Source organism: Mus caroli, unplaced genomic scaffold (assembly GCF_978045245.1).
Source record: "Mus caroli unplaced genomic scaffold, Mus_caroli_1 scaffold_15, whole genome shotgun sequence".
Classification (NCBI taxonomy): Eukaryota; Metazoa; Chordata; class Mammalia; order Rodentia; family Muridae; genus Mus; species Mus caroli.
Window position 1 is genome coordinate 31,836,140 of NW_028227270.1, and position 27,670 is coordinate 31,863,809.

At 38.2% G+C, this 27,670-nt stretch overlaps 1 protein-coding gene across 4 annotated transcripts in view; it reads right to left on the reverse strand.

Annotated features, from left to right (window-relative positions):
• Positions 1 to 8,962: 8,962 nt before the first annotated feature.
• Hapln1 (hyaluronan and proteoglycan link protein 1) overlaps positions 8,963 to 27,670 on the reverse strand; it is a 62,723-nt gene continuing 44,015 nt past the window's right edge. For 3 of the 4 annotated variants that reach the window (XM_029468465.2, XM_085831331.1, XM_085831330.1), the window contains 3 exons: positions 15,621 to 15,992; positions 11,782 to 12,084; positions 8,963 to 9,419 (listed from right to left, as the gene is read on the reverse strand). In XM_029468465.2, the coding sequence (XP_029324325.1) occupies positions 9,130 to 9,419; positions 11,782 to 12,084; positions 15,621 to 15,992 (965 nt within the window). In that variant the 3' untranslated portion in view covers positions 8,963 to 9,129. The remainder of the gene's footprint in view (positions 9,420 to 11,781; positions 12,085 to 15,620; positions 15,993 to 27,670) is intronic. The other variant, XM_085831332.1, reaches the window with a different exon arrangement.

Genomic DNA, 27,670 nt, shown 5'->3' on the forward strand with positions numbered 1-27,670 from the left:
TTTACCTTTACTAAGGTACATTGAAGCAGGCCCCAGGCTGTGTGATAGAATCACTTCAAGACAGTGCTAACTGCAGCGTCTGGTGGTGCCTGTCTTTAGTTGCAGCACAGAAACAGAGGCAGGTGGGTCACTGAATTTAGGCCATCCTGGTCTATAGAGTTGTTCCACGTGGACTAGTACTAAATGTGTTTGAAACTATGTTTCAAAACCAAGACCAAACATAAAACCTCAGACTTTACCAGTGTAAGGCTGACAATGAGGACATTTAAGATAGTTATTCTAATTTCAAGGACAAGAGAGATGCTCTCTGATCAGTAGAGAGGATTTCACTGGCCACTGAGGGATTTGCTAAGCAGGGAACAGAATATATGTGGTCCATGTGTTATTGGTCTTAGGTTTTAAGAAACTTTAACTATGCATACTCCTAATAGTTGAAGTTTCTTTAAGCATAACATTAGGCAGAGCTCAGTGAATTCTGAAGAAGAAGGGGAGGAAGGATTGTAGGAGCCAGAGAGTCAAGGACACCACAAGAAACCCCACAGAATTAGCAAACCTGGATTCACAGGCTCAATGAGACTGTGCCTACAATCAAGAAGCCTTCATGGGTCTAAGCAAGGCCCTTAGCATATATGTTATAGTGTGTAGCTTGATATTTTTTTGTAGGACTCCTAACAGAGGGAATGGGGGCTGCTTGCATTTGCCTGCTTTTGGGACCCTTTTTCTCCTACTAAGTTGCCTTGTCCAGCCTTAATATAAGGGAAAGTGTCAATCTTAATTTCAACTTGCTATGCTGCCTTTGGTTGACATCCCTGGGAGGCCTGCCTTTCTCTGAAGGGAAACAAAATAGAAGTATGTTTGGGGGGGCAGGGACAGAAGGAGGGGAAGAGAGGAACAGGGAAGGAGGGGAGGGACTAAAAGCAGAGGATGAAGGGAAACATGTCAGGAAGTAATAGATGAGAGAATAAATTAATAGATAATAAAACAAAGAAACTTCAACTAGTCTTCCTAATTCACAACACTTCTAAATGAACATATGTGTCATGAATACATTGTATTTGGTTTTACAACTTAATAAATGTTGGTACTATGTACATTTATGAACTTTTTGAAAAGCACACTGTCAGGAACAGAATGTTTTTGCTCAGTAGGAATATGAGTACCACAAAAGTTCAAATTTGCCCTACTTGACAGGAACAGTTTAGTCTTATGTTGACCAACACCGTATGATTGTGGATATTGTGTGAAACTTTTTTTGATGTCACACTAAAGAGTGTTCATTATAGGCCCCCAGTATTGGTTTCTGTTATACCTGGATGATTAAATATCAGAGTCACTGTTTTATTGTGGTGAAGAGACACCATGACCAAGACAACCCTTATAAGAGAGAGCATTTAATTGAGGGTTGCTTACAATTTCAGAGGTTTAATCTGTTATCATCATGGCCAGGAATAAGGAAAGACACATTGCAGTCATGGTGCTGCATATAGGCGAAGGTTCCCTAATTGCCTCTTGATTGGGTCAATAAAGATGGCAGAAGTCATTCTTTGGGCAAAGGATAAGGCAGAATTTCAGGTCTGGAAAGGAAGGGAAGGGGAGGGGAGAAAATTGGGAATTACAGACCAGATGGTGGAGCAGATAGGAAGCTGTAGACATGTAGGTCTCTCAGGGCACTGATAGTTTACAGCCTCTGCAGGCATCTCTGCAGATACTCTTTTCCCAGCCTTTGAGTTATCTGGTCAGTTTTAAAATATAAAAGTCTCTAGTGTTTTCCTTTCTCAGGCCTAAAGGGAGCTGGGTGACATGGCCAATGTCAGCACTAGGCAAGGAGGAATGGGTGGTGTGCTCTCAGGGGTACATGTAGTGGCTGTTCTCAGAGCATAGCCTGAATCTCAGAAAGCCTTAGCCAGCAATGGGGGCTGATTAGATGGCAGGTGAGCAGGTGCTGATCACAGAGTCTAGCCAGAGCAAGTGTGGACTTTAAAATTACATGCTACAGCTGAAGAGTTAAATGAGAGCTCTATATTTGATATTCAAGTAATAGAAAGAGACCAGCCTGCCATATGGTTTTGAAACCTTAAAGCCCACCTGCTATGAGTGACACACTTCCTTCAATAAGGCCAGACCTCCTAATTCCTCTTCTAATCCTTTTAAATAGTGTCCCGCTCTGATGACTAAGCATTCAAATATATGAACTTATGGGGGGCATTTTTTGTATGCAAACCAGCACTAAAATTCCATAAATAGTTATTTTATAATGCATTTTTGTTGTTGTGGAAGCATTAGAAAAAGTAAAATGTTAATTCTCTGAGCAGATTGATTGATTTCTTCTAGATTTCTTACTTAATTGCATGTGGTTGAGGTCATAAAGGCAAAAGACATTTTGAATTGATGTTTTTGTAATTTGCATAAAGAAGGAATGTAAATATTTTCTGCATGCCATGGAAGTTTATTATTAGCAACAAGAGTACATATCTCTGGTGATTTAAGAGTTAAGATTTGGTAACTTGGGCCCTATAAGTTCCCTCTCCTCACTGTAGGGCATTTTTTCTAAGATCCCTCCCTTTGAGTCCTGAGAGTCTCTCATGTCCCAAGTCTCAGCACATACTGGTGGGTCCCCCAACCTCCTACCTCCAAAGGTTGCCTGTTTCTATTCTTTTTGCTGGCCTTCAGCACTTCAGTCCTTTTCCCTCACCCCATGCCAGATCAGGTTCCCCTTTTACCTCCTCCCTCCACCCCTCACCACTGTCTACTATCCCTCTCAGGTCCCTCCCTCCCTCTCCCCTTGTGATAGCTTTCTTCTCTCTCCCAAGTGGGACTGAGGCATCCTCACTTGGGCCCTTCAGCTAAAGACAGAGCATCAAGTGGAGTTACCATACCATAGTCAAAATTCTGACCCATAATTTTTCCTGTTTGAAAGAACTGCAGCAATGGAACTGGAGAGGAGCCTGAGGAAAAGAAGCTCCAGTGACAGGCCTAAAGTGGGACCCAGTTCAAGGGGAGGTCCCAAGACCTGACACTGTAAGACTCTGATGAGCCTTAGCTACCCCTGAATGAATCACATGGAGCCAGAGATTGATACAAACGGATTTTATTGTTCCAGCATGCGAGGGTCGTGCTGCATCCAAAGGAGAGGTGAAAACCCCAGGCAGTCCATTTGGACAGTTTTTAAATAGTTTTCAGGTGTAGAATAGAGCAAGAGTCACTAGGCACAATGTGATTGCTAGAACAGTGTGAGTTTTAAACTGGTTGGTCCTTAGGAAATGAGGTAGCAAGGGCTTCCCTTATCTGAAGGTGGTCTTTCTGAAGAATGTAATCAGCCTCTCCCTTCCAGAAGGGAGGGGTGACTATATGCTCCATGACCTCTCTCTTCCAGGAGGGGAGGGGGCCTTCATGTTCTGCGACCTGGTGGAATTTTCCAAAGGTCCTGAGCTAACCTCTTCAACACTGTTACTGAGGCTATTGATTGCTCACAAAAAGGGACCTATCATGACTGCACTCTGAAAGACCCAGCAAGCAGCTGAAAGAGTCAGATGCAGATATTTGCACCCAACCAATGGACAGAAGCTGCTGACTCCTGTGGTTGAATTAGAGAAAAGGTAGAAGCCGAGGAGAAGACCGATCCTGTAGGAGGACCAGCACTCTCAATTAACCTAGACTCCCCCGGCCCCGCCCCCACCGAGATCTCTTAAACAGTTGAACACCAACCAGGCAGTATATACCAGCTGATATGAGGCCCCCAACACATATACAGCAGAGGAGTGCTGGGTCTGTGTTCAGTCAGAGAAGATGCACCTAACCCTCAAGAGGCTGGAGGCCCCAGGGAGTTTAGAGGTGTGGGTGGGTGGGGGTTTAGGGTTGGTGACATTCTTGTGGAGACAGTGAGGTGGGGAGGAGGTATGGGATGTGGAACAGTCGGAGGGTAGACCAGGAGAGGAATAAAATGTGGAGTGTAAATAAATAAATAAATAAATAAATAAATAAATAAATAAACAAACGGTTAAATAAAAAATGATTTGATGATTTGGGAATTAAGAAAATTCTACTTACAGGTTGCCTTCAGTGACCATTGCCTTCAGTTATGAACATGTGATTTTTTATCTGAACACACCTATTTTAACATATTTTTGAATTTTAACATACACTGAAGTAAACATGTTTTTAAAATTTATTTAGTGGCACCAAGTATTGAACATAGGGTCTCAGGCATTCTAGGATCCTTTATACTACTGGGGGAGGGGGGAAATACACACACACACACACACACACACACACACACACATATGAAAGACTTTTTGAATATATTTTATTAGAAGAGAAGAACCCAGGATTAAGTCACTTGAAATTGGTTCCCATCACAGAAGCAAGCTTCTTTCAATAGAATAACAATATTTCCCTTGGCAGAAATCGAGCACAGAGGAGGTTGCCAAGAACTGTGTTCAGGTATGTCTGTTTATCAGAATAATGAATGACAAATAATGAGTTCTATATATTCTATATATTCACTAACAGGATTGTCAGCATCTTCAAAGACCAGACTTTAGTAGTCTGGAAACCATCAAACTCATTTGCTTTAAAAATATTTTTCTGTTCTCTAAAAACATATGTTTTAGCAAAAGAAATTTTTCATTAATTGAAAATCCAAGGGACTTTTTTTTAAGCAAAAAATTATTCAGTGGAATGAAGACACAGTTGCTAGGTTCCTTCTTTGGATAAAAAAAACATTGGAATTAATACTGTCAGAAATGTATTATCATCCAATATTTTAATTACTAGATAGAGGAGAATTTAAGCTTTGTCTTCACCTTTGGGATATGTCCATATCAACAGTGGTCATGTAATCAGATACCTACTACATGAGAAAGGCTACTTTTTATAGCTGACGCTTAAGAAGTGTGGACAACCTCAGAGGGCAAAACGAGAAGAGTGACCAATGGAAAGAAAGCTACTTGATTTCATAAGCCATTGACTTTTACCCAGCCTGCCAACATGTTCTAACAGTGACTGGTTATAATGTAAACTTACTGGCCTGAAGGAGATATAAAAATATATAGAAGCATATGTGAAATTTGCTTCTTGTGGAGAAATAACATGTACAATTACAGTTTTCCTTATGTGTGAATCTTTAGTAACACACACACATACACACACACACACACGCACGCACACAATATCTATCCTACACACACAGAAAAACACCTGATAACTATATATTTATGCTGCAGAGCCTTTAAACATCATAAATGGAGAGACCAGGAATTGAAGTAGAAGCCAACAGCCTGTCAGTAGGTTATAGGCAACTTACTAATACCGTCCCGTCACTCCTCTCCTTACACATCTGGCAGACCTAATGCTTAAACACAAGGTCCATTCTATTCAACAATTGTAGTATTAAGCCATTTTCTTGGTAAGGAAGCAACACATCACACTTGAATGGTTTCATTACTTTTATTTGGGGACTAGGAACCTCCACAGAATCTTTCACCCTGCCTCATAGACTTTGTATGACAAGAATAAGAATATATGAAAAATGATGACAAAATGAATATGATATCCCTCATTTTGAAAGAGTTTACAACTAAAACAAAATTTAATTGATCTCGCTATTGGGAGTTTTTTTTTCTTCAAGGTTGTTTAATTTATTACAAATAATTAAGGGAAAGTTCTGAAGTATACTTTCTTGTTTGAATGTCAAAGCTCTAACTCATTTGGGTGTGTATTCATTCAAAGCATTGCTAGCAACAGAAGAATGCATGGTGTATTTATCAAGATTGACCCAAGGAAAAAAATGACTGATTCTACAAGTCAGAAGAATCAAATGATACTGGAGTAAAGCAAAATTGACTTTTAATATTTGTTTATCAGTTCATTGTATCTTACAGAAATGAAAACATTCTTTTTTGTAATACACATTGGTTCTCCTCAAACTTGTACTTAGTAGCTATTAAATGCATTTAAGTATTGACCTTCTTCTAATTGGGTGGCTTACTGATTTCGGTATTATTCATAGCTTTTGCTGTACACTGTGCTGGCAGTCTTGAGCAATGACAAAAAGGTTGTCAGTGTTTTCTCTAAGCATTCTATGCAAAACCAAAATGAAACAAACAAAATGGGAAAAAAAGCAAAAAACAAAGCAAAACAAAAAACCGAAGACTAAACCAAACCTGACAACTGATTCCCTTTGAATCCTCCCTTTTTTAGTGGTCAGCTACTCCATGACACCAGCATGCTTTTAGGAGTACTGCAATCAAGAAATCCAGTATGGCTGCCAGCAACCAAATTGGTATCTTATTCGAGTCTACTAATTGCCAAAATAACAAGCGACCACCTTACTGCATAAAATAGCACTTTGACAGGTACCGGCCCTCTTTATATGAAAGAAAATTTAAATTTACAAATACTATATTTGGCTAAAAGTTGCTGTGACAAAATATGGCAGCAGTCATTAAAAGATGGCTTCCAGTGTTAATATGACAAATTATCTTCATCCTTATATGTATTTTTAAATATATTGGTTCTTTTTGCTTAGAGGTTTCAAATCAAGGAGTTTCAGTAAAATTTATAGATCTATTGTGTTCTTTATATGTGGGCCATATTATAAAATGTTTTCAATTTTTTAAAGTCTGTCCTCTCATCACCTTGATACTCTGGTAATCTTGAAGTCTCGAAAGGGATTTCTGAATTAGACAGTGTTATGTCAACTTTCTGTTGACATAACAGAAATTCTGTAGGAATTGTGCTAAGACAACTTTTTTCTTTTGAAGACATTTATAATGAGATATGAAGTAGGAAAATAGATTATTTGGTGGAATGAAAACAGCAAGATGGGAACATTAAAAGACCCCTTTCAATTAGGAGTTCAAAGGGAGGGCATGAAGATTCTGGTCCTTTGTGTGAAATTAGAAGTTAAAAACTCTGCCCAGCAGTGTTCATTCTAGGATGTTGTCAAGAATGGACAAATGGTGCACAATTGGTATAGACGTATGTCAGCTAACAGTCACTTTGGAGATTTTGATCAGCACCATTTCCTATACTAAGTATTCAAAAGTTAAGAAATGCTACTGCACTGTAATGTGGAGTTTTATGACAATAACCGGATGGAATGCACCTAATTCAGTATAAAATTTATCTACTCGCATTGCAGACAAAATTCTTACAATATAGGTAATGATTGTTCAAGTATGATCTTCCTCCAAAGAGATTAGCCCAGCCTGTAAGGTGTTTGAGGGGCTAGTTTGGAATCTCCTCCTTAAGTAATATAGTCATTATATTATAGACCATTCATTCTCTTTAATTTGTGTTTAGCTTAGAAGTCTGAATTCAATTTACAACAGCACTGTTTGAGTGAAACCCCACATTTTCTTTGGATGTATACTTTTGTGTAATTTGCATATCCTAACTTATAACTTCATGCATTGCCATGGCTTAAGTATCTGAAAGAAAGGTTCTATTTTTACTTATAATATTTTATCTAGGTAATATATCTTGATAGTTATGGTTTCATGGATTTCCATCTGCTCTATACTTTCCACACACATAACTCTATATTTATAGAGCATTTTTTATTATAGTTATTACAGAGCTTTAAATGCAACCATGATCAATTCAGGAAACAGATTTATTTAGTTATGTTCATGGGGGGGAATCTACATAAAAACATTGATGACAGCATACTAGCCATGTTGTACTTGGATTATTATACTAAGGCCTACTCACAAGAATTCACTGTGAAATAATGGGAAACCAGAAATATTACTTGAATATAAATATTGGTCCCTCTGGGGTCTCAGCAATCATAACAAGAAATTTCAATTTAAGACTGGAGTTGCTAATACTGAAAGTTACTTTTCTGAACCTGGGCTTAACTTTTCACTTTAAAACCTGGAGGTGTAAAGTCTGCTAGGAGAATGCCAGTATTTTATTTTTGCCAAATTCTAACCAGAAAGGAAACTGACAGTGACTGTAATTCCTACTTGAGATACTATTTAGAAATGTATTTTTTCCCTTTCTTCTATAAATAAAGGTCTTATTTGGACACTGTATTGTGGATACAAACAAGAACAATTTTGGAAGTTGAGTCTTTATTTCTTAGGCAAATGTAGAGTTATTCATTCATTTGATGGTTTTTGTCATGTAATGTAAATAAGAAATATTAAATAGATTAAAATTATTTTTATAGGACAATAATGTTTTATAAGCTAACATAAAATCAAGCTGCTACATTTTACACGTTTTCTGTCCAGCAGTTTGTCGTTTTAACTGCCCTGAGTAGATTCTAAATACTGCTTAGCAAAGGTTCTTAGAATTTAAATATGATTCAGTAAAGCTACTCAAAAATAATAAAACAAGTCTTCTCAGATAGGTAACTGGAATTAGAAGGTAGGACTCTTGCATTGGTAAGTATTATCTGTGTACTTAAGTAGATATTTCATATAAATGAGTTGACCTAGGAGTTCTAACTGTGGCTTTTATTATTCTGCATCTGAGTCTATATGAATTTTTTGGTCAAAAAGGTAGAATTTTAAAGAGTAAACTATTCTGTATACTGGAGACTTAAAGTATTAACTTTTAGAAAAAGTCTCTGTTGTTCCCTTATGATAGTGAGTGTTTGCACCTCCCAGAATCCGGGTTTATGTAAAGAAGCCTGTATTTCAAATTTGTTGTTCTAATTTGTTTACCCAAGTGCATTTCAAAATTGTAGAAATATGTAAAATTTGTGCTTGTGGCAATGACTGCGGCAAGTAGCATTACTTCCCTTACTACCATCCTGGTGATTCTCAGCCTACTGCCTATCCCATTCATGAAATGGCATCTTGCTGGGATGATGTAGCACGGACCAGTTTAGGCTCTAAAGCCCCACCCCCACCCCCTATTTTAGAATGCCTTCCGCTTACATTACTTTATAATATATATATATATATATATATATATATATATATATATATATATATATATCGACTGATAGCTTTACAAAACAAATGAATGAATTGGCCTTTACGAAAACGACTCTTTACAGTAAGTGAAAAAGGGTTATCACAGTTTTGGTAACTTGCATGAGTTCATATTAAAAACAAAAAACAAACAAACAAAACTTTCACGTAACTCGAGAGCTGACTCTTCCCTAGGGCACACTCAGTTGTATGCTCTGAAGCAATAGACCCCGTATAGCTTATGCTTTTTATCTGGGAAACCTACAAAGCGCACTGCAGCCTCAGTAGGACTGCAGCGCCTTCTTGGCCGAGAAATAGGATAGCGGACACTGCCATCCGCCAGCCAGCCAGCATCGCAGCGGTCATAGCCCAGAAGCTTCCAGGCAGCAAATATCTGGCCCACTTTCGCAATCTGAGCACCGTCATTGAGACAAGCTTGCACCGCCTCATCGTAGGTGAGTTTGGTGGGGTGAATCAGGTAGTAAAATCGGCCTATGGGGAGAAGGAGAGAGTTAGTCAGCCTGTGATGGAACCACAGAGATGGAAGGAGCCAAAAGAAAAGTGCTTCTCAATGAAAGGAGATACAGAGCAACGTCTACAATTTGGAGAACATAGAACTGCCATTTAAATGTTATATTAACAGGCCATTCTAGATTAAATACATTTGCTTTAGCCTTGCTTCTTGGCGTGTGCTCACACATGCCCTTGTATAGCATTAAAAAGAAAAGGGTGCTGGCAGATGCAGTTTCTGTTAGCTAATTAGAGACTGAAAGAGCCCTTCTGTGGGCTTTCCTAGGGAAGACAGAATTCTACATTGAAAGAAGGGCTATTTAAATTCTACTTGTAGCAAGGCTGAGCCCCAGTACAAGTTTCTAGAGAGGCAAAATTTGAATGTGAAAGGATCAAAAAACATTCCTCACATAAAAGTCCATTTAAAAAATTCAAAGCCCTCAAGCTCTTTTCATTACAGGTATCAATAAGACCTTATTCTCCACCAAGCGACAGCATAAAAATTCGTCAAACACAGGAAGTCATTTGCCATCAATGATACCTTTGCTGAATTTAAACCCTGTCTGCACCCCCTTACAAGAAGAGGAGTTTGTTAATGCTTTAAAACTTTCATCATTTGAAGCCTGACAGTTTGCTATTTCCTGATTGCACAGAAACACTGTTACTTTTGACCAATTATTGCAGTATGAATGACTGAGATCCCATTAACATGATGGAATATATCATACAAAATGTATCATCAATTGCCAGAACTGGCATACACTGAATATTTTCTCCATTATCTTAGTTTTAAGCATAATATCCTATGGTCCTCATTAAGCATGGTGCTCATGCATGTGTGTGTGTGTGTGTGTGTCTGTGTTTGTATCTGTGTGGTATGCTAATGTTCATTTCTGTTCAGTTGTTGATGGTTTTGACTGTGTGCCTCCAGCTAGAGGCACAAACCTTGGTGTTACACTCAGAAGTGCGCTTCACATCTTTTGATACAAAGCTTCCCATTAAATTGGCCTTGCTGACCAGTGAGCCCCAGGGATGCTCCTGTTTGTGCCTCACTATTGTGGGAATTTTAAGTGCACTTCACCACATCTGGCATTTTGACATGAGTTCTCTGGACTGAACACAGCTCTTCATGTTTGTGAGGCAAACCATTTACACCTGAGATGTCTCCCTATCCCTAAACAGGCTGCTGTAGTATAAACTAAGGCTACCAGTTCTTTCTACTCTAACCTAGTGAGTTTTGAAATAAGGGTAGGAGCCATTGCAACATTCATTAACTGGAGAGTTTGGTCTGCCATCTATACAGAATAGCAAACCATAGGACATGAATTCAAATCTGACCTCTACATATTTGAAAATGAAATTTGCTTGAGATACAGATCCATCTATTCAATGCCATGAATGGCTGCAGCAGTGTGGCTCGCTAGAGCTACATCATTCAAAGCTCTGATGGGTAAATCTTTGAAGTCTAAGTTGTTACCCTTTTTATTTATTCACGAGTCTATTTCCAGGGATCTTAAATATAAAACCATGGGCCTAGAGCTTGATTAGTAGGGATTTGACTTATGCAGCAACTCTGGCTCCTCAATTAGAAGGTCCTATGCACGTTTTAAGGCTCTGTAGTTTGCTTTTGCTTGTTAGTTTGAGACAGTCTCATTATATAGCTCAGGCTAGCCTTGAACTTATAATCCTCCCTCCTCAGTCTACTAAATAATAGGCTTTCATCACAATATAGCTTAAAACTCTTAATCAGTTTCGAACAAAGGCCCCTACATTTTCATTTTGTAACAGGCCCCCAAGGTTATGTTGGGGATGGTCCAGTAAAGGGGCTGGGAGTGGGAAGAGCACAGTGAGTCTGTCATCAGTGCTGTGAGACCCTTCCCTGCCTTTCTCTTCAAGGCTGATTGTGCTGTATTTGTCTCACTCAGTTCCCAACTTGCCTTGAACTTTGTTAAGCATGATACTGTGACTGGGAAAGAGAGGGCATGTACAGCCAGGATGCTCCTTCCCTCAGCACAGAGAGCAGTACTACAGGGACAGCACACTATGGCAGCCTGAAACAGTTAAACTGTAGCGAAACTGGAAGTATGTGGCTTTTGTTGGACTCATGTAGATATTATAAAAATGATGACATGCAAGATTCAAGAACATTTTGCCTCTTTTTAAAATACAGTAATACCTTAAAGGATTGCTTTTTCTTGCTGTTTTTTCTTTGCTTGTTTTTTATTTGTTTGTTTTTGTTTTTGTTTTTGTTTTGTTTTTAGAAGATAATACCAAAATTCAAACAGTGTTTTAGAACAACTTGATGCCCTGGATAGAGGTGAAGGCAAAGCAACTGCTGTCTTACCATTGAAGTTGGATGTAAAACAGAAAACGTCATATCTGCTTTTATCCTTGTCCCAAAACCCGTAGTTCCTGACTCCAGGCACCGTGTTTTGGCCCCCACAGGGCTCTCGTGGTTTGGTGATTGGGTACTGCACAGATCCATCACTGAGCCAGCCAGCATTGCACCAGTCCAGCCCACCCCGCCAGGCATCGTACAGCTGGTCAAAGGAAGCAATCACTGCATCCTGGTCCAGACAAGCCTGGCGTGCCTCGTGAAAGTTAAGATTGTAGCGTCCCAGTCGTGGAAAGTAAGGAAACACCACACCTATTCAAAGGAGAGACAGGAGAGGTCATTAGTGACAGAGCCCTGCGCAGGTCCACTTAGAGGTAGGTGGGTGTGTGGGGGTGGGGTGGGGTAGTACAATCTCCAAATGAACTAGTTTTTGGTCATCCTGGAGTGGTTTCTCATGGCCTCTTTCTACTTCATACACTTTTTTTGTTAAGTAGTAAGTAGCTATTACTTGGAATGACAATTTTAGTGATTTGTCTCCACTGCCAAGAGCTCAACTTATGCTAAACATTTCTCCTTTCTGAAAGAGATGCAGCCATGTGTTACACTATCTCAGTACTGTTTGTTAGTGGTTACTAACCGCAGAACATACAACTGCTGAGCTTTTCCGGGAAGGCAAAGGTCAAGGGTAATACTAATGGTTGTGGGGGATGGAGAACTTGGGCAGACAGTGTTTTCAAAAATTCACAAGTTTATTGGAAGATGTTGTTATGGAGTTAGCAGTTAGTTTCATATAATCTTTGACACTTGAATAAAGAATTATGTTGAGCCGGGCGTGGTGGCGCACGCCTTTAATCCCAGCACTCGGGAGGCAGAGGCAGGCGGATTTCTGAGTTCGAGGCCAGCCTGGTCTACAAAGTGAGCTCCAGGACAGCCAGGACTACACAGAGAAACCCTGTCTCAAAAAGCAAAAAAAAAAAAAAAAGATTTATGTTGAATGATTCAAATGTGCATCTACTTTTATGTGTGTTGCTGAAACCATGCAGGTAAGTCACTGTCTCTTCAGAATTATCATTTGGAGAAACTTAAGTTAAATTTGCATATCTAACAAAAATCTAATGAGTCTCATGTGCACACCCTATGCAAAGCATGGTAACTTTTTGTTTCAACATTTCATGTATTCCTTAACTCTTGTTTCCTGCCCTTGAAACAGCTAAAATACAGTATTTTACTTTTAAAATTCCCATTATTTATTTAAAGGCTAGGTAAAAAAATATCTATTGAAAAATAAAGTCACATCTCCCAGCAGCAGAGAGGCACTGCATGGAAGGGACCTAAAATGGGTTTTGCTTTTAGCATTTCATTTTTTTTTCTATTAATGTATTATGTTACAAACAAAAACCAAGGTTTTGAAAATGATTTCCATATAAATAGACCAAAGTAATCGCTTCTCTAAGTTGCCCTATGCAAGATGAGAACAGAGAAAACATCTATTAACTGACTGTTTAGTCTTGAAGAGTCAAGTATTTCAGAGAACAATCCCTTAGGAAATACAAAGAGCATGAATTAGCATTTGACTTTGTCAGAGAAGAGGCAATGGCCTTCTGAAAGCAGTTCTCTTGCTCAAAGAATTATTGGGGAAACTGAGCTATCTCACGTTCTATATAGTTTCTTTAGGACTGATTCCCAAGTTAAGTATTCAGAATTGTGTCATTTACTGCATATTAAGGAAGACATCTGACAACGAGTATCCCCTGTTGTTAGTAAAAGATAATTCAGAGCAAGCATTCTTAGAGATATGATTACAGCAAATTAGTTTCTTAGAACATGGAGTGTGGGCATCTTGTCCCACTGGCCCAGTTATTGTACAGGCTCTAAGTTACATGAAACACTACTGCAAAACCTACTCAAGATCATGTACAATCAATTCTCTAATAACCAATCATGGGCAGTACATTCTTTTCTAAAATATCCTGGATGCCTTTATGAGAGGACTTGAGGTTTTAAATCAAGTCTTTTCCCTTGTCCTTTTGGCCCTTCCAGTTGGCAGGGATCACAGCAGGGGAAGGTCCAAGAAGGCTTTCTGATCTTACTCTGCTTTCTCAGGTTCTTGGCTGCTGGATCTATCAGTTGGATCAGAGCCACAAGAAGAAGGAAAGACTCTTAGATGCCACTGACTGTGGTAAGGGGGAGAAAGAACCCGGAGATGGTTCTCAGAATGCTTTGCCTCTGCCCAACTAGGGCCAGAGTGTGCCGCAGAATGGCAGAGCTACAGTGCTCTCTGCATTATAGCAGGCTCTCTCTGCACCCTGTGACATTTGTTCTCTTTTCTCAGCAATCCTGGATGTATGCCTGAGAAGGAAAATAATCTATTGAGCAATGAATGATTTTCTTGGTAGCTAGAGCTCAAGGGGGCAGAGGAACTCCCAGCATCTTTATCAGAAGATCAAAATGTTTGTACCACCTTTTGTTTTCCAAATTGTTCATGGTGGAAACAGTGGAAAATATAGGATTCATTAATTTGTATTAACTTTAAAGACCGCCTCCCAAAATTTCAGATATCAATTCACTATCCTGTGTCGTGGTGCAGTAAAACTCATAGGCAGAAAAACAGTACCCATTAGTCCCTGATTAACTGAAATATGATGGAGTTAGTTCCATATCCAGTATACAAATATAAATATACATTTATATTTGAGCTGCTTTCTATTTTAAAATCATGTCATTCAATCCTTTTATAAAGTCACAAGACTTTTGTAACTTTTAAAGATATTTTAAGATTAAAAAATTAACTTTGTTATAATAAAAACCTTGAAAGCAAAAAGCTTAGCATACTAGGATTAACTAGACTCACAGTCTATATGCCTTGAACTTACTTACAGCTAGAACATGTGTTCTGAAGCCATGGAGCTTTGCACTGGATTTTATGAGGGAGATAAAGCTGACAAACTTCTACATGCCTGACGGAAGCTTGTGGGATTCAGGAGGGCCAGTGGTCAAGGTTATCATTTTCAAAAGGCACAAAAACTTTTTTCTGGGATGGGATGAAAGCTTCCAGCAAACACAGACCTATGGTTTTGTGAAGGAAACCATCCTACAAATGTAGCCAGTTTCATTCTTCAGTGTAGAACATGGGTGAAACTTATAAAAATAAGACAACTTGCACTATATAGAATGAACTCTTAGCACTTTCCTAGCATGATGACTGAGAAATGAGTTGAAGGTGAGGACACTTTTGCTTGTATAGCTTTGTATTTTTTGACTTTAAAACCTATTGAATGTGTTATATACTCAAGAAATAGAAAACCTCCCCAAGTACCTAGAGTATTTGATATTTGATTTCTTAAAGATCCTGAGCCATTAAAAGAATTACTTCTTTGAAGAATATTTAAGTAAATCCAGAGGTTACTTTTTCTGCAAAATTAACTTCTGCAGCCATCTTACAGAATACAATTACATGAATTGCACTGCAGACATCCTTCAGAAACCTTGCCATTAGTTGGAAACAGAGATAATTTTAGAAGCACCATAAAAAAGAATCTAATTTGAATTTCTCAATAACCACATAATGGGATTTAAGTTTTGAATAGCATAAGGCTATTTCCAAATATTATTAATTCAGTTGCATTGCACGTTTCTCCTTGTTGTGAACAGCTTCAAATTTGCACATGAGTATTGTGACTACATTTCAAAGCTGAAAGCTGAAATCATATGCAGATGGCAAAACATAAAAGAGGAAAAACTTGCTAGGCAAAGACTTATGGATTCTCCCATTATTGCTACAGTAACTATAGGATGTTATCCTGTGTGAACATAGACTCATTAGTTTAACATGCTTTATGAATACCTACCTTGTAATTCCAATGCCACCACAGCAGTATCATCTTCTAGCCCTTCAATCACCTCACACTTATATCTCCCATAATCCTCCAGGGTAAGATCTGTGATGACCAGGGAGGCATCATTATCACTGCCTCCCTTCAGAAACACTCGACCTTGATAGCCTCCATAGGTCTTCTTGTGATAGCCCATGGAAACGAAGACATCTACTTCCCTGAGGTAATCTGAAGTTAGCTTGGTCCACTTGATGCGAATTTTGTGGATTCCTGAGCCGAATGCTGTAGGGTCGCGATAAAATTTGCATGGCAGTGTCACGTTGCCACCTCGGTGAGAGAAGACCTTGGCTTGTTCTGCTTCCACAAGTAGACGGGGGCCATTTTCTGCTATAATGAGAAGGGGAAAGGTGGAGAAGCAGAAAATAATTTCATGGGTTTTCAGGTTTTTTTTTATATAATTAAAGAGGCTATCTGGCCCATTCACTATATGGTTGCTTTGAAGCATACATTAAGGCAGCTGTATTAGCCAAGAGTTACCTGCAAGCCACTACAAAACTGGGAATGATATACACAGTCACCATTATAAATTATGGGACTCAGGCAGTATTAATGACCTTTGTAATAAATTCTAAATGGATTCCTTTCAATATGAATCTCGAATCTTTCAAAGTAAAGTAAGTTTGGACATATTTTCTATTCTGTTAAGTCTGAAATACACTTATAGGAAAAATTTGAAGAAACACAATTCACTTGTGCCTTATCACTATGATCATGCAAGTATATTTATGTCTTCTGTTTTCATGCTCTTCTAGAGTACTTCAAGCAACATTCATACATTGCATTTCAACCGAGATAGGACATCAGAAGGTAGTCTAAATACTGGCGATAAGCTACAGTAAGTTTTGAGATACATCTTTCAAAACATGAAAGCTTACTATGTTAAAAATCATACTTATTTTGTAACACCCAATAACTATTTCAGTCTTGATTCCTTTTAGGTGACTTCTGTTCCTCTCTATTTCCTTTCTTCTTCTGTCTTCCTTGCTCTCCTCTTGTTTTACATGAGCATTTCCACCCTAATTGTTTTTGCCCTTTGGTTTCCTGCCTTCACCCTCCAAGGACTTTGTGGCTTTTGAAAGAGCACCGCAATAATGTAAGTTGCCAAGTCAGCACAGCTGTCTCTTTTAGAAAGCCAGCTCTTATTTTCAGAGCTCGGCTTTCCCTGGGGTTTCCCCTTGTTAGAGCTTTATGTTTTTAACCTTGACACATTCTATTGAGGATGTTTGAGATATGCAAAGGAAAAAAGTGTAAGGACTCTAGGACAAGCATACCTCTCGTCTACACACAGTTTCCAAACCATAAAAGCTGCTTTTTATATAGCTTGGCAGCCCTTGCAGCCTTGGAAAAATTGCTTTTGAACAATCCTTGGCCTTGAATCTTTTGAGATGCATAGATCACAAGGACAGTGTTTCCTAACCTTCCTAATGCTGTGACCCTTTAATACATTTCCTCCTGTTGTAGCGATCCCCAACCATAACATTTATTTTCATTGCTACTTCATAACTACAATTTTTTTCACCATTATGAATCATGATGTGAAATTTTTGGGAGATAGAGGTTTGCTACATGGGTCACAACCAAAAGGTTGAGAAATACCTCATCAGAGAGGTTAATCATTTTCCTTGAGATAGAGCGCAAAACTTATTTAATGACACATATACACCAGATTCTGATTCAAAATAAAAAAATAGCTAAAATCAGATGTTTTGATGCTATTGTGATCAGAATTTTATATTCAAAACTTAACCTATCATTGCATTTATGTAAGTGCATCCCAATCCTCAAAAGCAGAAAACTATAGCCCAGCTATCAATGCTCCCACTTTCCATAGATAATGAAAAGAAAGAATATGACTTCATAACAGCTAATTAAAATGAATCACAAGCATGATTCATTAAACATTTGTATATATTTCCAATCATTCTCTTCTAATTTAGTACAAGAGAATTTGAAGGGAAAAATAAATTTCTTTTTTACTCTACCTTACATATAATTTCCCCAACTAATACTCCAATGTCTGTATTTAAGATCTACCTAAACATATCTAGTCAAATTTCTCTGGGAGTGGGTGGTGGTGCTTATGTTGCTGACTAACCATGCTCAGTTTGCTTTTTTGAGTAGGAATGTCTCCCATAGACTCATGTATTTAAATGCTTGCTCCATAGGGAGTGACACTATTAGGAGGTGTGGCCATTGAGTAGGTGTGGTCATTGAGTAGGTGTGGTCTTGTTGAGGATACGTGTCACTGTGGAGGAGAGCTTTAAGTTCTCATATGCTCAAGCTTAGTCCAGTGTGGCAGTCTCCTCTGCTGCCTGCAGATCAAAATGTAGAACACTCAGCATTTTCTGCTGCATCATGTCTGCCTGCATGTTATCATGCGTATCATCATAATGTTAATGCATTAAACCTCTGAAATTGTCAGTCAGCCCCAGTTAAATATTTTTCTTTATAAGAATTGCTGAGGTCACAGTGTCTCTTCACAGTAATAAAACCCCAACTAAGACACTCACCAATAACCATAGGGAACATTGAAGCCTGATATTTGTGGAACACACCTGGGCTTTATGCCATGCTGGACTTTGAGTACAAAGATAAACACTACACATTTCTACAAGAGGTTTCCATTGTATGATTTGTCCAAATTTTTCAATTTAAAGTAGAAACCAATACCCAAATATAAGAAGAAAGGGCACAGCAGCAGATAGGAACAGGGATTTTCATATGATAGATAACCTAATCTAATCTCACTGTGTCAACAAGTAATTCTTTCACTGGGGCAAGCTCCTTTTCTTGCAGATGAATTACTGATGGTAAAGCTATTATATAGTAGAGCTTGCACACTTGAAACACTTAGAACAGCATCAGACTGTATCACACTGCACTAACTGCCTAGTGTCTGTTGCACTCAGTAGGTCTCAGAACACTAGAGCAGTGCCTAGTTGTAAGCAAAATTTTCACATTTATAGATTTTCAGTATCAACCACTTGTAATGTTTTTGAGCCAAACAGGTCAAAATCTAAATAATTTTATCCAATGACAACTATTTATTAAGAGATTTGTGCATTTGTGGGGTTTAGTGATACTTTAAGATGTTTCAGGATGAATGCCAGGTCTTGCTTCATAAATTACTGAGCAAAGAACAAAACTCATGTATAAGGGACTGAGACTTCTTCTGATGTTCTCTGTTTTTTAACTGTTAACTCCTCTGCAGTATTTCATGATGGATAGAGGCTGACTTATATATTTCAGGATTTAATATGCATTCCAGGGTATAAGATTGCCTAAGTTTATGGTTTTTTTTTTATAGAAATGGTGAATTACCTGAAATTCAAATAAGTCTGGGAAGGATGCCTAGCACATTTAGTAATGATTGACCATCAATGTTCACTAACTCACTCCCCAGCATGGCCCTGCTGATGGCTTTGGTTTGCATTTAGATGAATATAGCAGATTATATAGCATTAAGTATGGCTGGAGTGGGGGAGGGTGTCTATTACCAAACAGAATATACGAAAGAATGAAACATAGCTAGTAAGACTGAAGCTTTCAAAGTTCTGTCAAAGCTTCACTCTAGCTCAGCTCCACCATGTCTACCTCAGGAGAACACTTAGTTGAATCTTGTTACCAGGCTCTGTGTCATAGACTTTTATCACATGGACTAACCAGAAAATGCATCAAGCAAGGAAGTGAAAAGGAAATGATGGCAGTATCAGAGAAGGAGCCAAGATCGCTGAAGACAGGATGCACGGTGTTGCCTAAAGCAGAAAAACCTTGCATCTGATCATGTCGTTTTAAATCCTGACTTAGTCCTACATACTCATGTGTCCATCAATTTTCTTTGGTTGACAGGGTGGTCTCACAGCCATACAAATACACTATAAAATTAAGCCTTGATCAGCAGAATCAGTTCTTCTTGTTTTTCTCCTTAACAAAATGAAAACATAAACAAACAAACAAACAAAAAACCAAAAAAGCTGCATAAGTGTGCTGGTTTGGTTCTCATCTTCTACTGTAGGTTCATAGTAACACATAAGTAGACAGAAGACCTTGTCCTTAAATGAGGCTGTTTACTCAAAACATAAAGCTAATTTGAGAAATTAAAGATGCTCAGTGGGGCATGGAGCTTTTTAGAAGAGCATCTTTTAAGTAGGAAATTACTTGTTTCTATCAGAAATGGTGAGTGATGGTAGCTGCAGGGACTTGATGACCTTCCAAGTGCAGTGCTTCCTCCAAAGGAAACAGCAGGGCATGGTGAGAATGCCAACCAGGAATGCATTGGACTGCTGGCACCCTCTTATTAGTTTACAGACTGCTGTGCAGTCTGGAGGAGAGATGCATGACCTTTGTGTCTGCCATGTACTTCAGAGGAACTCTTTAAACAATAGGGCAAGAGAGAATGTAAAAAAATATTAGAAACACAGTTTCACAACTACACCTCTTAGTTATATTAGAAGTGTAAGGGTTTAGAAGTTCATATTCAGAAAGAAACCCTACATGTGAAAAAGGTGATGTGAATCAAAACTTATCTCTTTGAAATAAAGTCATGCAAGATAACAGGTCTTGCTAGGTTACTTGCCACCATGGTGTATGGAAGAGAACAGGTACCAGAATTTTAGATTTCTTAAATCAATTGAAAAAGAAACATGGTGACTTATTTTTGATACACAAGGGAATTAAAAAAAAATACACCTCTACAAGAAAAACAACAAAGCAAAACTTTGTTACCTTTTGTGTTGCTTTGGTTTTTTGTTTTGTTTTGTTTGTTTGGTTTTGGTTTTGGTGTGTGGTAAGGTTTATAAGGTATATATGGCTATAAGCACACACATGCTTGCATACACACACACACATACACACACACTCACACAAATATACCTATATTTAAATCCCATTCACATATGTGTGCAGGGTCACTACTTATTTCACTGTAGCATGCAGCCATCCACTGTCTCTTTTCAGAATTGTTCATCACATAGAAAAAAAGCTGATTTCTCTTGTATCCTCAACTTATAGACAACAATGTAGCTGCGAACCCTAGGACAAGTACTCAAAAGAACTTGAACAAAGTTTTAAAAATAATTCCCAGAAGAGTTTTAAAAAGTGTGTGGGTGTGTGTGTGTGTGTGTAGGGCGTGTTTGTCTGTTTATGGGGAATGCTTCTATGTTTTAAAACCTCTGAACTTAGTGTATGTATTATATGTATGCTCGATGAAATGAAAAATAAATTAAAATTTGAGGAATTCCTTAATAAATAAATAACCAATTGAAAACATCAAATGCTTGGCTATGGTTCCTCAGGAAAGAAATAAAAGAAGTCACCAGGGATGTATTGTAGGTGTATTGTCATAAATGAAGTATTACTTTTTTTTTTACATAAAATTTGATGCTCTATTAATAAAACTGATATCTCTAAGCAAGATTTATAGATTTTTTTTTCACTTTCCATAGTCCTTAATAGCAGTGTTTCTAAGAACCCTCATGGTGTCTGGTTTTGAATTATAAATGAAAACCCCAGGGATGGAAACAGGGGAATGAAGGTCACCCCTTCAGTCAGTGATTGTTGCTGCTTTTCTGCTTTCAGTAATGCTGCCATCAAATTGCACAAGTTGCAAGAACATGTTTCTTGCATCCAGTTTACTGCCCCCCCCATGTTGGGGGTGCCATCTCTAATACCAATTCTGTGGGTCTCTGTGGCCAATTCCTTCTCATGAATCTACCAGACTATCTAGAGCAATATATTTTACAGTTTTCTCAGATAGCATGTGTTTTTCCTCTGAGACCTGCATTTTCTGGTTTTATGCTATGGAGCAAGTACCCTCTTAGTAGCATACTGTTTTCCTCTCTTGCCTTCTGGCTAAGTTGACTGTGACAGGAAATCATTCAACACTAAATGATAGTTTTGTGTGGGACAATCCTGATCATGAATGTGTGTTATGTTATCGTTACTGCCAACTTCACATGGGGGGGGGGAGGGTATGGAGGACTTTTGGGATAGCATTGGAAATGTAATTGAGGAAAATACGTAATAAAAAATATTAAAAATAAAAAAAGAAAAGAAAAATAAAGACACATGCCAACACTGTTTTAAACCCTATAGGTGTATTTATGGCAATGTTGAAAATATTCTTGACATTAAAGGCAAAACTGTCTTCTTGAACTAGGCATCAAGAGGCCCAAAGGAACTCTATGGGGTCAAATGAGTTACATTTTAAAAAAAGTCTCAACTGTGAGTTGTACACCTGAATCTGTGTTAATGTACTTATAAACACTCTGACTTTATTACTTGCATTTTCTTTATATTTTAGTACAGGAAGACATAAGAAGTGGGGGTGGTATATCTCCATTTTTTTTCCCAATAGAATTTCATGTGAGCTCTTCCTCTCCTGCCAATTATGTCTTTACTTCTCACTAGTAAAGACATCAGCTAAGCATCTGGGCTAAGCGTGACTCTTGGATCATTCTGCCTAATCCCTCTGACCCTCAGTTTTCTCATTAGTAAAAGAGAACAAAACCAACTTCATTCAAGGGTTCTTATGAATATTTATTTAAACTCAACACACAAGACAGCTTTGTGACTGCCCAACTGACGAGTGTCCAGTTACAGCTACTTGTGTTAAGCAATGCTTACTCACTGTTCAGCATGGCTTGGGTGTGTTTAACAGCTTGTCTTGTACCTTACTGGGCTCAAAAAAAAAAAAAAAAAAAAGCTCCTAGAAGCAGTCAGTTCTAAAAACCGTGCACCTCATCAGGACCTCGTTGATTTTTCTGAGGCAGTGATTCTTGATAGAACTGTGTGTGAGGAACAGCAACCCCTAGGAGGTTCTATCCTGCCTTTCTGGCCTACTGGCACTTAAAAGTTGATGGGGTTTGAAGTTTCATTTTCTTCAGTGGTGTAGCCTGTCATAAGTTGCCCTTGCTTTAGTAAATAAGCCCTCTCTCTTACTAAGGTGGGCAATTCTAATTAAACTCACACAAAGAAGACACTGATGTAGAGGGAGAAAGAGGATGAGAAAGGGGAAGGGGATATGTGAAAATGCCCAAAATTCATTATATATAGGAAATGTCAATCAATAGGCTGTCGGACTCTCTGTCTCTCTCTTGTCTTTATTTCTATATAATACCATTCCTTTCTGATACTTTCTCAATTTCTTTGTAGATGTTTTGGATGTTTTCACCTGCTCTCACCTTAATCTTTATCTTACTCCTAGTAAAATTACCACAACAGCCTAGAGGTACATTTCTAGTAAGGGCCAAGACTAAACTTTTCATAGTGATTTGTTTCATTCAGAACACTGTTTAAACATTTGGAACAGACACAGAGTCTGTCAGCTCACATGAGAGTGTGATACTCAAGAGAGGCAGACTGCTCAAGTGTTGCCACACACACTCCAGTGAAGTCTGCATGGCAAATCCAAAAGCTTGGCCGTAGTCCTGAGGCATAAAGTTTCATGGAAAGTTGTCTCCTGGAAAGTTTCTGGCACCCCATAAACAGATGTATTTCAGATTTGTCCCTTTCTATAGTTGGTGAATAGTTCTGTGTGCTTCCTTTCAGTATTGTTTTATTGTAGGTACCTCCAAGGAATGTTTTGACAAATACCTAAATTAGGTTGAACATTGCTTCCTGGCCTTTACCAATGTTCTAGGTAGTCCTTGAGCTGATGCTGGGCTTGGAATTTCATAAGAATGTTACGCATTCAGAGGAACTGCTTCCAGTGTTGATAGTTAGCAATCAGGCATTCCACAGTTTGCCAGATAGGGGCTAGAAATCTCGGGACTAGTTCAAAATAGTAAACTTAGAATTCTTACTACAGACATGAATGGTAGCCTACATTACATAATAGTAGAAAGAAGGTGGGTTGTGGTTTAAGGAGGAACTTCAGTATTGCATTATTCATGAAAAGGTTAACCCCCTGGTACAAGCCTGGTACACGCTTTCACAAGGCTCAGAGGAATAGCATAAATTGTGATTAGGGTGTGAAATCCTCACCTGGCTCCCTAATGGCTGACTTTAGAAAGCACTGCCTTTTATCTGTTATAAACACTTCCTGGTTCCTGTTAGTCTTTATGTATGCATTTCTCTGCTTTGTGTCAATGTACCTTAGCTGATGTATCACCTAACTTCCTTATTTTCTTTTGTAATATAAGTCTGATGCTCGCTTTGAGAAAATACATTTGGATACAGCATTCTCTTTGTGTCAATGTCTGTCACTTTTCACCAACTCCTTGCTCACCTGAGCATGGAGACCCTGGTTCCCAGCGGGTTGAATGACTGACCGAGTCCAGTCTGCAGCAAAATGTGAATCTCAGCTTCAATAGCTAACTGCCTGGAACAAGACACTTAGTCTCTGTCGATGTTAATGTGACTCACCAACTACTTACTGTTGTTGGAGAGGCTAAAATGGGATGATAAGGCTCACGTCCCATCAGTTTGCACACATGTAACTGATTGTAAATGTCAATGCAGATGCATTATGCCATGAAGTCTCCTATTTGTTTCAGAGCAAGAGATGGTGTTGGTATTTGTGTTGACTTAAGAGTTCTCTGCTTAATAATCTTCAGAAATTAAATGCATTGATGTTACCAGTAGATAACAGTTGAAATCTAGCATTAAATTCTTATTAATTTAAATGGAGAAAAATAAATAAATCAAGATATTATAGAAAGATTAAGAAAAACAGGAAAAAGAATGAATTAGGATATTTTAACAGTGTGTTGAATGTGATTCTTTAAAGGTAAATGGAATAGCTATTGTATTCTCATTTTTCTCAATATTTGGGAATTGCTGAAACAAAGGAAGTGGAAATATTTTAAAAGCCAGATGCTGTGAATGACTTCAAGAAAACAGTGTTTTATGAGCAGAGCAATGCAGTTACACACATGCACTTAGAGCATCTCTGACAGTCATAGGCCATACAAAATCTAGGTATCAAGAGGGGATGGAGCCATGAAGTCCTCCCCTGGCTAGGAAGTTCTTGACAGCTGATAAATTTGGGGAGAGTGAGAGTCTGGTTTTTTTTTAGGGTGAGGGCTCTGGTAGTTTACCATGTCCCAGTAAAGACCATGCATCCAAGAGTATATGGGCAGCACAACCTGTATTTAATAGGTTTTCAAAAAGCAGAGGGTACCAATGTCAGTGGGTAAGGAAGGTGATTTGGCAAGTGTTGGGGAGGGAATGAATATGATCAGAATATATTATATGAAATTCTCAAAGAATTAGCAAAAATGAAAAGTAAAAATAAATATATTATCCAAAGTGGTGACTATCAGGGTTTGTTTCAAAGTTTATAGAGAAACTGGAACAATAATGTTTACTATTTTATTCAATATCTGTGATTATTCACATACTTTGTAATTGTTGGAACTCTTCTACGATGTGGTAAGGGAGCAGAACTAAAGTCTGTTTTCATGTAGAACATGTCTATTCTGGAAGGAAGTAAAAGGTCAAATGATTTATAATTTTTAGAAGTGACATTTAATTGTGTGTACTGATAAGATTAACACCATTACATAATGGAAAATGTAGAATAGCAATATAAAAAGCATGAAGAAAATATTTAGGGAACTATTCATTATTGTTTTAAAAACAATCATGAATTATCAAACCTTCAATGGATTAAGTATTGAATTTAGTGCTAAAGAAAATAAAATACAAGTCTGTTGAGATTCTGAAGGCCCTTGAACACACAGATCTCCAAGGATATGTAGGATATTAAGCCTACAGGACTGTCCTCTCAAAAGGAAGGACTCAAACCCTGTTTTTCCATACAGAAGACTGGGGACTGAAGGTGATTAACAGCCGGGTGATTTGCATTATCTGCTGTGCCAGGCCATATCAAATATTCACAACCAGGACTAGAAATACTCAATAGTTTGAATTATCCTTACATTACCTGCATAACCAACCTGTTTCTCTAAGCTCTCACAACCAGGACCAGTGGTGCTTAATAGCCCAAATGACCTCTATGACCTGTATGACTGAGACCAGACTAGATCCTTCTGTAGGCCCTTAAACTAATATAGGTAACTTATCTCTAGAATCCATCTTCTTAGAAGAAATCACTTGTACTTTGACTTTAGTTTCAATGTAATTATGTCTTCTTGTGCATGGGGATTGTATTATACCTTGTGGTTCATTTCTGTGCCTGCCATGACACCTGACCCCAGCACAAGTCAAACATTAATGCTTTGGTTGATCAAGGGTTAGAAAATGACAGAAACAGCTAGAATAGTAGAACAATGTGTTGAAAAGGACGATAGCCATTCTGGAAGCACACACCCCATTCTAAAGGGGCAGTAGATACAGGTCCTCCTGATGTCATACTAGGGGATACGGGCTGAGAAGCAGCAAACCATTGCTAAAAAATAATATTTAATATTAAAGTGTCTACTTCTACTTCTTTGTAGGTATTTAGGTTTTAACAGTTCTTTTTTTCTATTTATATATTCAGGCTAGTTTGGAACATGATTTTTTACTCATTTTCTCAAGGTCTGGGATTATGGACATATGCTGCCATGTCAATTTAGAATTAAAAATGATGACAAAAATTCAAATGTATTATATATCAGGAATTAGACCCTTTGGAAGTGAATATACACCTTTGCATACTCTCTTATTCAAGTTTTTGGTAATGAAGATCTCCAAATGTATCGTCTTGCCTCTGCCTGCATATTCTGCCCACACAGGCTATCCTGTCTAGTCCCCAAATCAGTAGACTTATATCATTTAGTTTATAAATATCACATGGGACACTCTCTAAGTTAGCAAAATCCACATACCTTCCAGTCATATTTTTTGCCAGCAAAATATCTCTTTCCATTTATGCTAACCCATCTTCTTTGTTTCTATCAGTGGCCCTTGACTTCACCACCCATTCATTTATTCATCATAAAACCTGTAGGCTGTGTTTTAAGATACGTCTATATCTATTCTATCAATAAGCTCTGGTATGTTTACATCCAATAAAGTAAACAGTCCATCTAGACTTGTGACATCATTTCCCATTGACACTACCTAAGACCCTGCATGTCTTAGTTACCGTCTGTTTTTGTGATAAAACACTGATCAAAAGCAACTCATGGATGATTTATTTGGCTTACAGGTTATAGTTCATCATCTGGGGAAGCCAAGGCAAGAAATTAATGTAGGAGCTTGAAGTAGAAACTAGAACGTCGCTGACTGGCTTGCTTTGTGGCTTGTGCATCTTTCTTTTCCAACTCAGAATCACTTGCTTAGGGGTGGCACTGTTCACAGTCAACTGCACTCTCTCACATAAATTATTGATCAAGAAAATGCCCCGCAGACAAACTAAAAAAATGTCTGCTGGAGGCAATTCTTCGACAGTGGCTGCCTCTGTCTAGGTGATTCTAGTTTGTCAAACTGACAAAAACTAACCAGCACACTCCTAAAAGGTTACCTCACATTGACTCGTAGGCCATTCATTGTAGTGTGTTATCCACATACTCTTTTATAAGAGAGAGTGGTAATAGAGTATATCTTTGCTTCAGACTTAACATTTGCAGTGGTTAAATGTAAAATGCAAGCCTGGATGACAACACACTATGGTAGTCTCTTTTCAGTTTACTCCTCCAGTATCACTTTACATCATTCCTTGTTCATTGGAAACATTCAAATGCTTTGAAAAAATACACTGAAGGCTCTCTTCCACATCCCGCTCACACAGTTTACACATTTGATGGCAATAAATTATCCTTGCTCTAATAGGTTTCATACACAATACCTTATGGCTTTGTGGGTTTATTTTTCTCAGGATGTCTATGTGCCTTCTGAGTAAAGAGTAGAAAAGGTCAGGTGAATTCGGTATGACTTATTTTGTTCAATATACCTCATGGGACAGTCTTTGAACATAAAGTGATATACCACACAGAGTATGTACATGTGGTGATTAATAACTGATTATCCAGGGAAACCAATTAGCCAACATGTGTGTATAAACCAGGCAAAGATGGCTACCTTTTGTACTGATCACTGTATCATGTGTCTCATGGTAC